At 46.4% G+C, this 13,569-nt stretch overlaps 1 protein-coding gene across 1 annotated transcript in view; it reads left to right on the forward strand.

Annotated features, from left to right (window-relative positions):
- Window positions 1–474: 474 nt before the first annotated feature.
- Window positions 475–13,569, forward strand: part of NUP160 (nucleoporin 160) — a gene marked incomplete at its 5' end in the record, with an annotated part of 39,020 nt that continues 25,925 nt past the window's right edge. The window contains 11 exons of the mRNA XM_029059243.1: window positions 475–589; window positions 2,385–2,496; window positions 5,780–5,990; window positions 6,186–6,408; window positions 7,119–7,197; window positions 9,269–9,383; window positions 10,063–10,221; window positions 11,238–11,315; window positions 11,630–11,727; window positions 12,716–12,800; window positions 13,455–13,523. Of these exons, the coding sequence (XP_028915076.1) occupies window positions 475–589; window positions 2,385–2,496; window positions 5,780–5,990; window positions 6,186–6,408; window positions 7,119–7,197; window positions 9,269–9,383; window positions 10,063–10,221; window positions 11,238–11,315; window positions 11,630–11,727; window positions 12,716–12,800; window positions 13,455–13,523 (1,344 nt within the window). The remainder of the gene's footprint in view (window positions 590–2,384; window positions 2,497–5,779; window positions 5,991–6,185; window positions 6,409–7,118; window positions 7,198–9,268; window positions 9,384–10,062; window positions 10,222–11,237; window positions 11,316–11,629; window positions 11,728–12,715; window positions 12,801–13,454; window positions 13,524–13,569) is intronic.

Genomic DNA, 13,569 nt, shown 5'->3' on the forward strand with positions numbered 1-13,569 from the left:
CCCCCCGTGGGACCTGATGACCCCTGTATCTCCCCCAGCGCTTAGAACAGTGCTGGGCACATCGTAAGCGTTTAACAAACACCCAAATTATTATTATTATGAATCCCGGGCTCCGCCATTTGTCTGCTGTGGGACCTTGGGCAAGTCACTTCAGTTCTCTGGGCCTCAGTCCCCTCAGGTGGAAAATGGGGATGAAGACTGGGAGCCCCAGGGGGGACAAGCTGATTGCCTTGTATCTCCCCCAGCGCTTAGAACAGTGTTTGGCGCATCGTAAGCGCTTATCAACTACGATCATTATTTTTCTTTTGTTTCTCTGTCTCTATCTGTCTCTCTGTGTCTCTGCCTGCCTCTCCGCCTGTCTCTCTTGCCCCCACCCGCCCCCCCGCGCGCCGGGTCTCCCGCCCGGAAGTGACGTGAGGCCATCCCGTGGAGCCTCGCGGCGGCGGCGGCGGCGGCGGGAAGATGGCGGCGGCGGTGGCGGTGGCGGCGGCGGCAACGTCGGGCGCGCTGGAGCGGAGCTTGGTGGAGCTGAGCGGCGCCGAGCGGGAGAGTCGGAGGCGTTTCCGGGAGTTCACCGTCAGCGGCGCTGGTAGCCGGTCCGCCCCTCCGGCCCCTCCGGCCCCTCCGCCTCCCCCCCGGCCGCCGCTCCCCCGCGAAAATACAAATCGGCGCCAGCCCGGCCTGCTCCGGGCCTCACGCCCACGCCGCCTTCTCTCCCTCCTCCTCCTCCCTGCTGCTGCTCTTGCTCTTCCCCTCTTCCTCCTCTCTTCCTCTCCCTCCTCCCGTCTTCCACCTCCTCTCCCCTCCCCTGTTCCTCCTCCTCCCCCCACCTCCCCTTCCTCCTCCCCCCACCTCCCCTTCCTCCTCCCCCCACCTCCCCTTCCTCCTCCCCCCACCTCCCCTTCCTCCTCCCCTCTTCCACCTCCTTTTCCCCTCTTCCTCCCCTCCCTCCCCTTCCTCCCCTCTTCCGCCTCCTCCTTCCCTCTTCCACCTCTTCCCCTCTTCCACCTCCTGTCCCCTCCCCTGTTCCTCCTCCTCTCCCTCTCTCCTCCTCCTCCCCTCTTCCACCTCCTTTTCCCCTCTTCCTCCCCTCCCTCCCCTTCCTCCCCTCTTCCTCCTCCCTCTCTCCTCTTACTTCTCCTCTTCCTCCCCTCTTCCGCCTCCTCCTTCCCTCTTCCACCTCTTCCCCTCTTCCACCTCCTGTCCCCTCCCCTCTTCCTCCTCCTCTCCCTCTCTCCTCCTCCTCCCCTCTTCCACCTCCTTTTCCCCTCTTCCTCCCCTCCCTCCTCTTCCTCCCTTTCCTCCCCTCTTCCTCCTCCCTCTCTCCTCTTACTTCTCCTCTTCCTCCCCCCTTCCTCCCCTCTTCCACCTCCTCCCCTCTTCCACCTCCTCCCCTCTTCCACCTCCTCCCCTCTTCCACCTCCTCCCCTCTTCCTCCTCCTCCCCTCTTCCTCCTCCTCCCCTCCTCCTCCCCTCTTCCTCCTTCTCTTCCTCCTCCCTCTCTCCTCTTCTCCTCCCTCCTCCTCCACCTCTCCTTCTTCCTCCCCTCTTCCTCCTCCACCACCTCCTCCTCCCTTTCTCCTCTTCCTTCTCCTCCTCCCTCCTCCTCCACCACCTCTCCCTCCTCTTCCTCCCCTCTTTCTCCTCCTCCACCACCTCCTTCCCTCTTCCACCTCCCCTCTTCCTCCTCCCTCTCCCCTCTTCCTTCTCCTTTCTCTCTCCTCATCCTTCTCCCTCTCTCCTCCTCCCCCTCCCCTCTTCCTCGTCCTTCTCCCCCTCCTCTCTTCTTTCTCCTCCACCCCTCCTCCCCTTCTCCTCCTCCTCGTTCTCCTCCTCTTTCTCCCCTGCCTCCTTCCCCATCCCCCCCACCCCAATGCCTACAGCCCCCTCCCCAGGCAGCCCAGAGGTCAAGACCCACTCATCACCATCATAATAATAGTGATGGTATTTGTTAAGCACTTACTATGTGCCAAGCACTGCTCTAAGCACTGGGGTAGTTATAAGCTAATCAGGTTGTCCCATGTGGGGCTCACAGTCTTCATCCCATTTGACAGATGAGAGAATTGGGGCACAGAGAAGTTAAGTGGTAATGATAATGGTATTTGTTAAGCGCTTACTGTGTGCCAAGCACCGGTCTAAGCACTGGGGAAGATATAAGGCAATCAAGTTGTCCCACATTGGGCCCACACGCTGCATCCCCATTTTACAGATGAGGTAACTGAGGCACAGAGGAGTGAGGTGACTTGCCCAAGGTCACACAGCAGACGAGTGGCGGAGCCCGGGACTAGAACCCATGTCCTCCGACTCCCAAGCCCGTGCGTGCTCTTGCCACTAAGCCCCGCTGCTTCTCCGCTCATCCCTTTCCCTCTGCTTCCCTCCTGCAGGGACCGTGAGCGCAGCGCCTGGAGCTGGGAAATACAGGGAGAGCGCTGGAGGCTTCTACTATGTGGAAAGTAGCAAGTTGTTCTCCGTCACCAGAAACAGATTCATTCATTGGTGAGTGTGCCGTTCGCGGAAGAGGGAAACACGACAGTTGTGAATCGCGTGTCGAATGCGTTACCTCTTCCCCCCCAAAATGTCAAGTTTTGAATGAGGAAACCATGGTTGAGGGGCAAGGAAGGCTGTTGTAGCTGATCTGTCAATCAGGTGAAGTAATAAGGCAGCAGAGGGATCTTGGAAAGGTAATGCAGATGCCTCTCCATGTTCGACTAGAGCATGCCACACATAAAAATAATAATTGTATTTGTTAAGCACTTACTATGTGCCAGGCACTGTGGGCGGATACAAGCAAATCGGGTTGGGGACACTCCCTGTCCCATAAGGGACTCGCAGTCTCAGTCCCCATTTTGCAGTTGAGGTAACTGAGGCACTGAGAAGTGAAGTGACTTACCCAAGGTCACCCGGCAAATGAGTGATGGAGCCCTGATTAGAACCCATGACCTTCTGGACCCCAGGCCAGTGCCCTTATCCACTGCGCCATGCTGCTTCTCGATGCATAGGCGGTATGGTCTAGCCGGTGGACAGAGCTCCGGACTGAACAGCAGAATAGTGATAATTATGGTATTGTTAAACGCTTACAATGTGCCAGGTACTGTTCTAAGCGCTGGGGTGGATACAGAAGGCTGGGGCCACCACCAGTTTGTCAAAATGGGTAGCACTTAACCTCTCAGTATTACACTTTATCTTTCCACGGGAGACGAGAATACTTTTTCTAAGCTTCCAACTAATTTTGTCATTAATGTGATTGTATTTATACAGTAACTTGAATTTTGGGGAGAAGATAATTGATAAAATAATTGCGGATTACTGTGATTTCTTAGTAGTGTAGGTTGGCAACAAGATAGGGGACGGGGTTCACATTTAACCAGAAACTGAATGTGTTGGCAACCCGGTGCTAGTATTCAAAAGACAAGCAAGAGCCTAAAAACATGTGTACATGTACACACATACGAATAGGGGAGGGGGCCAGATTCTAGCTAATGTAGGACACTAGCATCAGACAGCCACCGTAATCAGAGATGTACTCCTTTGCAGAAAGGCTGCGATATGGGATTGAATCTTTAATACTAGGAATTTTGATCTCTTCGGCAGTACCAGTCATCCCTGCAAGAAAACTGGAACAAAAAGTTGGATGAAAATGGAAACAAGCTGGGTCAGGAAAGGGAGAGAAGAGCAGAGCTCTGTTATGTCCCCGATCCCGGGGAAGGCAACTGTTGCTTTTTTAAGGAACCCCTGTAATTGTGAAAGTTGCTGGGCAAGAATGTGAGAGCAACTCCTTCACCCGGCCACTGGAGAAATACTGTGTTGAATGAAAAGAGAAGCCAGGAGCTTTCCAAAACCCTGCCTTTGAGAGAAAACAAATGAGAAGCTAGTACCAACATCTCTTTCGTTTTGGAACCATAGTGGTTTTAGTTCTTCAGTTGGCCCTTTGACAAGAAGGCCTTTTCTCCTTTAGAGAAGGTGCATCAACTTAAATTTGAGTAAAGATTGTCCTGACATATTTGCAGACACTTTCCCTACTAATGCAGAAGCCCTCCTTCTATGAAAGCAGCTATGTCAACCAATCAGTCGTGTTTATAATAATGGTGGTATTTGTTAAGCGCTTACTATGTGCAAAGCACTGTTCTAAGCGCTGGGGGGGGGATACAGGGTGATCAGATTGTCCCACGTGGGGCTCACAGTTTTAATCCCCATTTTACAGATGAGGTATCTGAGGCCCAGAGAAGTGAAGTGACTTGCCCACAGTCACACAGCTGACAAGTGGCAGATCCGGGAGTCGAACCCATGACCTCTGACTCCGAAGCCCAGGCTCTTTCCACTGAGCCACGCTGCTTCCCCTATTATGTGAAGAGTACTCTGCTTAGCCCTTGGGGTTTGAAGAAGAGAAAGGAAAATTGCATAGGTAGATGAACAAGTGCTTAGATAGCATAAATCCTTAGGTCTAGAAGTTCTGAGTATACAAATTTGTAATTGACTTAGGTGTCCTGAAGAGGTAGAAGGGGGTGATGACCAGGGGGAAGAAAAATGAATTGAGGCTAGCTTCCTGGGGGAGATGTGATTTCAGAAGGGCTTTGGAGATGGGGAGAGCTATGGTCAGGTGGATTTGAAGGCACGGGGCATGAGCGGGAGGTTAGAAGTGGGAGGGATGAGAACCAGGCGGAATAAGTTACCAAAGAGGAGTTCTCTTTCAGAAGAGAGTCGATAAATAAGAAAGTTGAAGGAGTGCCTTAAAGCCGGTGGTCAGGAGTTTCTGTTGAACAAGAAAGCAGTTAGTCTCCCCCCCAGCCCCCGACCACCACCGTAAAGCTTAATACATAGGCTTACAACTGTACTTTCTTTTTAATGTTGCCCTCCCCTGCTAGACTGTAAGCTCCTTGAAGGTAGGGATCATGTCTGCCAATTGTATTGTACTCTCTTAGACACTTAGTGTGGTGCTCTGCACAAAATAAGTGATCAATAAATACCAGCGATTAAGTGGGGAGGTGAGCAAATTCATTCATTCATTCAGAAATATTTATTGAGCGCTTACTGTGTGCAGAGCACTGTACTAAGCACTTGGAATGTATAAATCGGCAACAGATACAGTCCCTGCCCAATGACGGGCTTACAGTCTAATCGGGGGAGACAGACAGACAAAAGCAATAGCAATAAAAAGAATCAAGGGGATGTGCATCTTATTAACAAAATAAATAGGGTAATAAAAATATATACAAATGAGCGGCCGAGCACAGTGCTGAGGGGGAGGAGCAGAGGGAAAGGGGGGCAAAGGGGGCTTAACTGAGGGGTGGGGAAGGGGGGTAGAGAGACAGCAGAGGGAAAAGGGGAAGCTCAGTCTGGGAAGGCCTCTTGGAGGAGGTGAGCAAATAACACTTCATGCTAACTAAAACATGAGTGTGTTTTAATTGGCTAACACTGCAGTAAAGAGAAGGATAGGCTGCTGTGACCTATCATTTAAAGGAATGGTGATAGAGAAAATACCGAGCTTGTGAAGATTAATTTTCATTTGATCTTGAATTTACTTAGTAATGGGATCATTTATTTTTATTAGTTGTTTCTGCTGTGGCTCTCTCACCCTTTCCCAATTTGGGGGGAGGGGGGTTGGGTTTGTGTGTGTGTGCGTGCCTGTGTCGATTTGGGCCATTGGGAACTGTATGAACGGAGTTAAGCCAAATCTCGTAAATAGGGAGTTGACACTAACCTATTGTCTTAAGGGAGGGCATTCGGAAATACTGAAAAATAAGAGGTTTGTATCTTTTTTTTAAAAACAAAACAAAAACAGGACTACTTCAGGAGACACTTTGGAACTGGTGGAGGAGTCGCTCGACATAAATCTTCTGAATAATGCCGTTCGTCTCAAGTTCCAAAACTGCAGTGTCTTGCCTGGAGGAGTGCATGTTTCCGAGACTCAGAATCACGTAATCATCCTGATTCTAACCAATCAGACAGTGCACAGATTGATTTTACCCCACCCTTCACGGATGTACAGGAGTGTAAGTAGTTCTTGACGTATTTCTGGATTGCACACACTGTATTTCTCTAGCAAGCCCTGATTGTCCCAAGCTCACAGGTTAAACAACTTAACCACAGCTCCATATAACGTAGTCATGTAGAAGTTTTAAAGGAAGGCCAGGTGATAAATAGGAATAGCGTTTGGGGTTGATGGTCTGTTTTGGATTCTTCTGCAGGAGCTGATAACTGATAACCAGATGCAGTCAGTATTCACTGATATTGGAAAAGTCGAATTTAGGGATCCTTCTAACTACCAGCTGATACCCGCAATTCCGGGTCTGGCACCCAACTCCACTGCCTCAGCGGCCTGGCTCAGCAGTGACGGCGAGGCGCTGTTTGCTCTGCCGTCTGTTTCCGGAAGAATATTTGTCCTTAAACTGCCTCCTCACGATGTGCCCGGTAAGACCAAAATTAAGATACCTAGAGAAGATAAACAGAGTACAGAGCTCTACGTACAGTAGGCACTCAGTAAATGCTACCGATTGATAATGAGCCTCACAGCATTCACATACAACAGATGAAATCACCTTACGTCCGCTTATCTGACAGTTGTCGAGGGCAGTGGATCGAGTCATCAGAACTGAATTGGGTACCGTTCATTTGTCAACAGCCCATTTGCCCAACGTAACCCAAGCCGGGATCCCCAAGACCCGAACTCAGCCTACAGTGTTTTGGGAATATAGAAGTTATGTCGATGTCAAATTTTACCAAGTGGAAGTGGGTGTGGTTTTAGTTAGTCGGTTGTTCATCTCATTGCATTGAAAACAATGAACGAAGAGTCTGTGGGAAAGGTGGGGTGGCAAGAGATCAGCTGATTGGTCCCAGTAGGAGAGATGGAACTGCAACCCAGAACTCCAATCCTCCACTCAGGAGAGAGAAAAACAGTTAATTCAATCTGGTTTTGTACCCGAAGTCTACTTTTTGAGTGATGATTTAATTATCGCAGGCAGGATGTATATCTGTCCCAAGACCTTCTCTGTGAAATAGCCATTACACTGGAAGTCTATAAATCTGTCTTACTATTCGATTTAGTTGCCAGTGACATCCTTAAGGGCCTTGAGCAATTGAAAAATGACTTGGGTAAAAGGGATCTGTTTTTGATCTTGTAGGTACAGTGTCTGTTGTAGAACTGAAACAGAGCTCAGTAATGCAGCGGTTACTTACAGGCTGGATGTCAACAGCTATCAGGTTAGTGATGCCATGTGTAAAATTTTAAAAATGCCTTTCTTTCACTCTTAACCCAGTTTGCCATGACTCACGTTTCGATCACAGGTATTTTCAGAGCCACCTTAGCCACTGGAAAATGGCTATCCTGATTTTTAATCTTAGGTGATCTTGGAGTGTATTACAAGAATTTAAACGGGTTGATGTATCCATTCAGGCTTACGCTGAAGTAGAAAAGTATTCCCCCCGAGGGCTTATAGTGTGTTTGATTTGGCAAAACTGGAAGGGTCACGTTCAGCTTTGAGGGATCATATAGGACAAGACTTATTATGAGCACGTAAATTGTCACTCTGTCATCTATTTAGTACACATGTAATTTTGCCCCATTCCTATTATTGCCCTAAACAGTGTGAGACCAGTCAAACTCATTGAATCTTAGGGAGTGTGCATCCTTGCTATAACTCTTCCTGCAACTCTTGCCCCTCTTCCACCCCTCCTTTATTCATTCTGTTCCTCATTCCTGTTGGATTTTTCCTCCATAATATCTTCAGGATCCACATCATCTCCATCCAAATAGCCACCCTGGTGGCCCCAGTGCCTTTAATATCCCAACTTCCCCCTCTAGACCATAAGCTCGTTGTGGGCGGGGAATGTATCTGTCATATTGTTATTTTGTACTCTCCCAAGCGCTTCGTACAGTGCTTCACATACAGTTACTTTGTACAGCACTCAATAAATACGACCTATCGACTGACTTGTCCGGTATGAGTCTCTTCACATCTCGCTGCCTCCAGTCCGTGCTTCTCCAATCCATGCTTCACTCTGTTGCCCAGATCATTTTCCTAAATCCTTGTTCTCCGCTCATTTGTTCACTCAGAATCTCAACGATTACCCATTCTTGTCAACACAAGCAGAAATTTCTAGCCAGTGCCTCCAAGGCCCTCACTCAGTGTCTCTCACACTTCAGTTTACACTCTTCATTTCCCTTGAACTGACTTACTGTGCCTCACTCTCCTCTCCCCCACTCCTACTCCCCCATGCTCCTGGGGAAACAGCAAGGCCCAGTGGCAAGAGCATGGGTTTGGGACTCAGATGTCGTGGGTTCTAATCCCGGCCCCGCCATTTGTCTGCTGGGTGACCTTGGGCAAATCGCTAAACTTCTCTGTGCCTCGGTGATCTCGTTTGTAAAATGGGTATCAAGACTTTGAGCTCCACGTGGGACAACCTGATCACCTTGTATCTAACCCAGCGCTTAGAACAGTACTTGGCACATAATAAGCGCTTAACAAATACCGTAATTATTAATTATCACTATTCCTCCTTGCTCATACTCTTCCTCCTGCTGGAATTCCCTTTCTTTTCATGTATGTCAGACTCATGGCTCTTTCCGTCGTCAGAGCCTTCTGGTATAACATTCCTTCCAGAAGGTCCTCACCAATTAATTTCTCCTCTCTCAGAATTAGCCCCCAACTAACAGCCCAGCACTTGGCCTCAGCTACCCCATTGTGAGCTCATAGCCACCTATGTCCATGCCCTATTACTTAAGCACTCTCTCATCCTCTATCCATATCTCTCCTTTCTCCCAGCTGTAAATTGTCTTGCCATTTCTCTCCCCCATTAAATTGTAAACCCTTCAGATTCAGGGATCATATCTTTCAACTCTCTCTAGAGCTTAATAAAGTCTCTTGATTGATTAGAAAGAAGCTGAGTGAAGCTCCATAAAATTCCATTCTATATACCTTTTAGTCAAATGCTTTCTTCTTGTGTCTACCACAATGCTTAGTACTGTGTTGGGCACAGAGTCAATTCTTAATTCCACCGTTTTTATTTATAACTGCCTCAAGATGTATTCATTTGTTTTGTTTTTTTAATTTCAAGAAATCTGCATTTGGAGCAGCAGCCTGATAACTTTGAGGCTCTCTGTATTTTATGTCTAGTCTGTGAGCCCGTTGTTGGGTAGGGATTGTCTCTATCTGTTGCCGAATTGTGCTTTCCAAGTGCTTAGTACAGTGCTGTGCACACAGTAGGCCCTCATAAATTGATTGAATTTATATGTCATTGAATGAATATGTCATTATTTGGTTTTGTGTTTTAGAGGTGATCAAGGCCCTTCTGATCGTCCCTTAAGTCTCTCTGTCCACTGTGTCGAGCACGATGCCTTTCTCTTTGCACTCTGCCAGGATCATAAACTTCGAATGTGGTCCTACAAGGTAAAGGCCAAGTGTTGCATTTTGTGCTGCCCTACAGTATGCCTGTGAGTCTAAGAATCAGAGTTTAAGTTGGCAGGGCTATGACCTGGTGAAAGATTTACAGATATACAGCCAGAGAAATTTCATGATATAGGCAAATGATATTTATTTTGGGGTGTTTTACATGTGTGAGTATGTGTGTGTGAATATACACATGTATATATATATATAAATATGCATGTTATGTGTATATGACATGCATATTTACACACACATAAAACACCCCCAAAATTTTTAACATGTTTATTAAAAATTACACCCTGACTGGTAACATCAAGGGGAAGTAAAGTAGACTTAGGCAAAATACTTCTCAAGTTTCCTCATAAGAATAGAATTTACTGTCAAATTATTTTTTCACTCATCTGAAATAACACTTTTTTTAATCCTGCCTGAAGGTCAGTTATATAATGGCCATGCCTACATGGAAATGCCAATTTTTGGGAGATAATAATTTGGAACGAAATTTGATCTCATCATAAATCTTCAAGAGACTAGACTCAGACGAGCTGTTCACTGTCAAGGATTAGCCAAATCGATGTTGTTAGAGGTCCAGATCGAACATCCCCAGTGAAGAGCAAGATGTGTACTTTTAACCCAAAACATATTTATCGTTTTTATTGACTGTCTTTACCGTGATCAGGACCAAATGTGTCTGATGGTGGCCGACATGCTGGACTTTGTTCCTGTAAATAAGGACCTCAGGCTTGCAGCTGGTACAGGGCACAAATTGCGGCTCGCTTATTCTCCTTCCATGGGACTTTACCTTGGCGTGTACATGCACGCACCAAAACGGGGACAGGTAAGAACTGAGTTTTACGTTATAACCCGAGGGTACTTTAACATACAGTTTCTATACGGTCAGTTCTGCTCACAAAGAGTGCTTTCCCCACACGTTTTGGTTAGAACGTGATGACAGAATTGGGGTTGGTTCTTCCCGGCAACACACATCCGTCTAAGCGGAGTGGATTGTGGCGTCAGAAGACACGATTGTGCGTGTAGCATTGGAGAGCGTGTGGGCTACAACACGCGTCTTCTTGAAAGCGAGGTCCTCTAAGAACCCAGCTATGGAAAGATAGATAATACAAAGCTAATTTGGGCTCTTTGGTAAGGAAGGTAGAGTCTGGGGTCAGGCCGGGTAATTAAAAAAAAAAATCAACTTGGTCCCCAAGCCCTTCCTCATTTCTGACCTCATTAGGCTTTGTGAGTTGTCGGTACGTACCTAAGAGATGGTGGCAGAAAAATAGAAGGCTCCACTGCTGCTGGAATGTGCTGATAACTTGAATGAAAGGCAAGAGAGAGAGTTTCTGACCAGACATTTTCCCTCAAGACTTGTCTTTTACCTATTCAGAACAGTGCTTTGCACGCAGTAGGTGCTCAGTCGGTAGTTGTCTGATGAATGCGAGGCATTAGACTGTGTTTTGGAGAATACAGCAGTAGCAAGATGTACATTCCCTGCTTGCAAGAAGCTTACAGTTTAACAAAGGAGACAGGCAAATGCCTTTTACAGATAGAGCAGAAGGAAGAATAAGGTAAAAGCAGGAAGTAATGCGGATATATCTGGTGGATCAGCTGAACGGATAACCGAATGCACAGATAAAGGCATAACTTAAAAGTAGACCTAGATGTATATCAGCGCTAAAGATAAGAATAAAAACGCTGTCGTTTGATTGAAGACATTTCTACTGGTTTATAAAGCTTTTTCTTTTTAAAAAACAAATTTTGTGATTCTTTGGATGTAGATAGCCTTCGTTTGCAGCCTCCTGTTTGTGGATTTAATTTGTGGAGTATTTAATCACCCCACTTGTGTTTCTACAGTTTTGTGTCTTCCAGTTGGTGACTACTGAAAATAACCGCTACAGTTTAGATCACATCTCCTCCCTGTTCACGTCTCAGGTGAGTGCCAGTGATCAGACTCACTCATTTAGTGTAGAGATTTAAGCCGTTTAAAGCCATCCGTTAAACTAGTTGTGTTTTTTAAAGAACGATATCCCAAGGTAGCTTTAAAGTAAGATCGCACGATATATAAATGGCAACTTCATCTGATTTTTTGTCTGACATTTCATGTTGAGCGTGGGGCTTTCTGATTTGGTGTATATTTACTCTTAGAATGTTAGAATATATATTTAAAATATGAATCAAATCCTTTCTTCTTCTTCCAGTGTCCATGGTTTAATTGTGCTATTTTTTGTTTGTTTTTTCCTATTTAGGAGACACTAATCGACTTTTCCTTAACAGCCACTGACATATGGGCGCTCTGGCATGATGATGAAAATCAGACTGTTGTGAAATACATCAATTTTGAACAGTGAGGACTTTTTTCTTTCCCCCATTATTATCTTACCTAGCTCAACACACACTCTCAATCTTGGAAGATAATGTGATTTGCTTTCTAGTCTTATGGGGTACGGAGAACTCTGTGGGGTACAGAGCACTATGCTATGTGGCCTAGTGAATAGATCACGGATCTGGAAGTTTATAGGACCTGGTTTCTAATCCCAGCGCCGCCTCTCATCTTCTGGGTGACCTTGGGCAAGTCACTTCCCTTCTCTGTGCCTCACTTATCTCATCTTTAAAATGGGGATTGAGAGTATTAGCCCCATGTGGGACAGGGATTGGGTTCATCCTGATTTGCCTGTATCCACCCCAGCACTTAGTACAGTGCCTGGAACATAGTAAGCGCTTAAATGCCACAATTATTATCATCAAAATTCTGGGTCTGCAGGGGATGCCTGGGTCCCATTTCCTGACACTGCAAAGGGGTCTACAGGGTTTTCTTGGAGCCCTTCTCGGGTCGAAAAAGTGGTTGCAGAGAGCAGACGCAATTCTTGGGAACTGTTTTTCGTCCTGGGGTAAGAGGCCGAAGGGTTCCTTGTTTTCTCCTTACGTCCCCAAAATAGGGGATACGGGTCCCCTTGCTTTATATCCAAATCTACTGGGCTACCAAGGGCAGCATAATTTGATGTACTGTATCTCATTTTGGATTTGGATAAAGGCTTTTAGACCAGGATCCTGCAGGGCAGTTGTGCTGTGGTGGTTGCTAGAGCTAAGCACGGCATCCATTCCCGCGCCTCCCAGAATACAAGTGAGAGCAGCAGGTTGAGCAGAGAGGTGTTAGGGTTCTTCAGTCTTGAGCCTTAGGCACACAGTGAAACACAGGGTGAGTGCCATTCGCGGGTAAACTAAAGGAATCTTCCATCAGTCATATGCTATGGGCAAAGGTGCACAAAGCGGGTTTTGCGTAGATGCAGCCTTTTTCAAAGTGATCGTTTCACCGGTTTGTTTGTCATCTGTAGTAATATTGCAGGACAGTGGAACCCAGTCTTTGTACAGACACTGCCAGAAGAAGAAATCATTATCAGAGATGACCAAGACCCAAGAGTAAGTGACCTCCAAACTGAACCGTTGCGCATTACTACTTCCTCAGACAATGGAAAGGAAGGGGAGGTGAAACTCAAATCGGACAATGTCACTATTTGCTAGGAGTTCTGGAAAAATGTTGGTTGCATGGAGGAGGTTAAAACTGTGTGGTAATTGAAGTTTGGGATTTGTTTGGGGACTTGCTCTCATTATGTTAAGTCCCCACTCTGGAATTTTTGAATTACTTGTTATTACACTCAGTTCCCGCCTGTGGGAATTATCACTACCATGGTTCTCCATTTTTCATAAAAAAGGTAAATTTCTGTGTTCAGTTGCTTCACCTCACTTTTAAGCTGCAGGATCCTAATTCTATTGAATACGTAGATCTTTGCAAGTGCAGCCTACTGAGTAGTTTTTAAAATCTCTTCAGAAGAGAGAACTCTGTCTAATTGTTTCATGTATGTTCCCAATATTGTAATTCACAGTGTTCTTCATTTTTGAAGATTTAATAGAATACACTGAGGCTACTTATTAGAATTTCAAAACTCCAATGTGATATGAACATAAATTGACAGGTCTTCAGAGTAAGTCTGAAACCTTCCTTCTAAAAGCCCCCAAAGTGTTTCTAAATGCTCTTTCAGTGTACGGCTAACATAATTTTTAATGTTCTAACAGGAAACATACCTGGAAAATCTTTTTGCACCTGGACGATTCACGAATGCTGCTTTATTCAAAGCCTTACAGGTGAGCAAGATGTTTTGTTCGTAATTCATTATCATTAGTCATTCGT

The sequence above is a fragment of the Ornithorhynchus anatinus genome, chromosome 3 (assembly GCF_004115215.2).
Source record: "Ornithorhynchus anatinus isolate Pmale09 chromosome 3, mOrnAna1.pri.v4, whole genome shotgun sequence".
NCBI lineage: Eukaryota > Metazoa > Chordata > Mammalia > Monotremata > Ornithorhynchidae > Ornithorhynchus > Ornithorhynchus anatinus.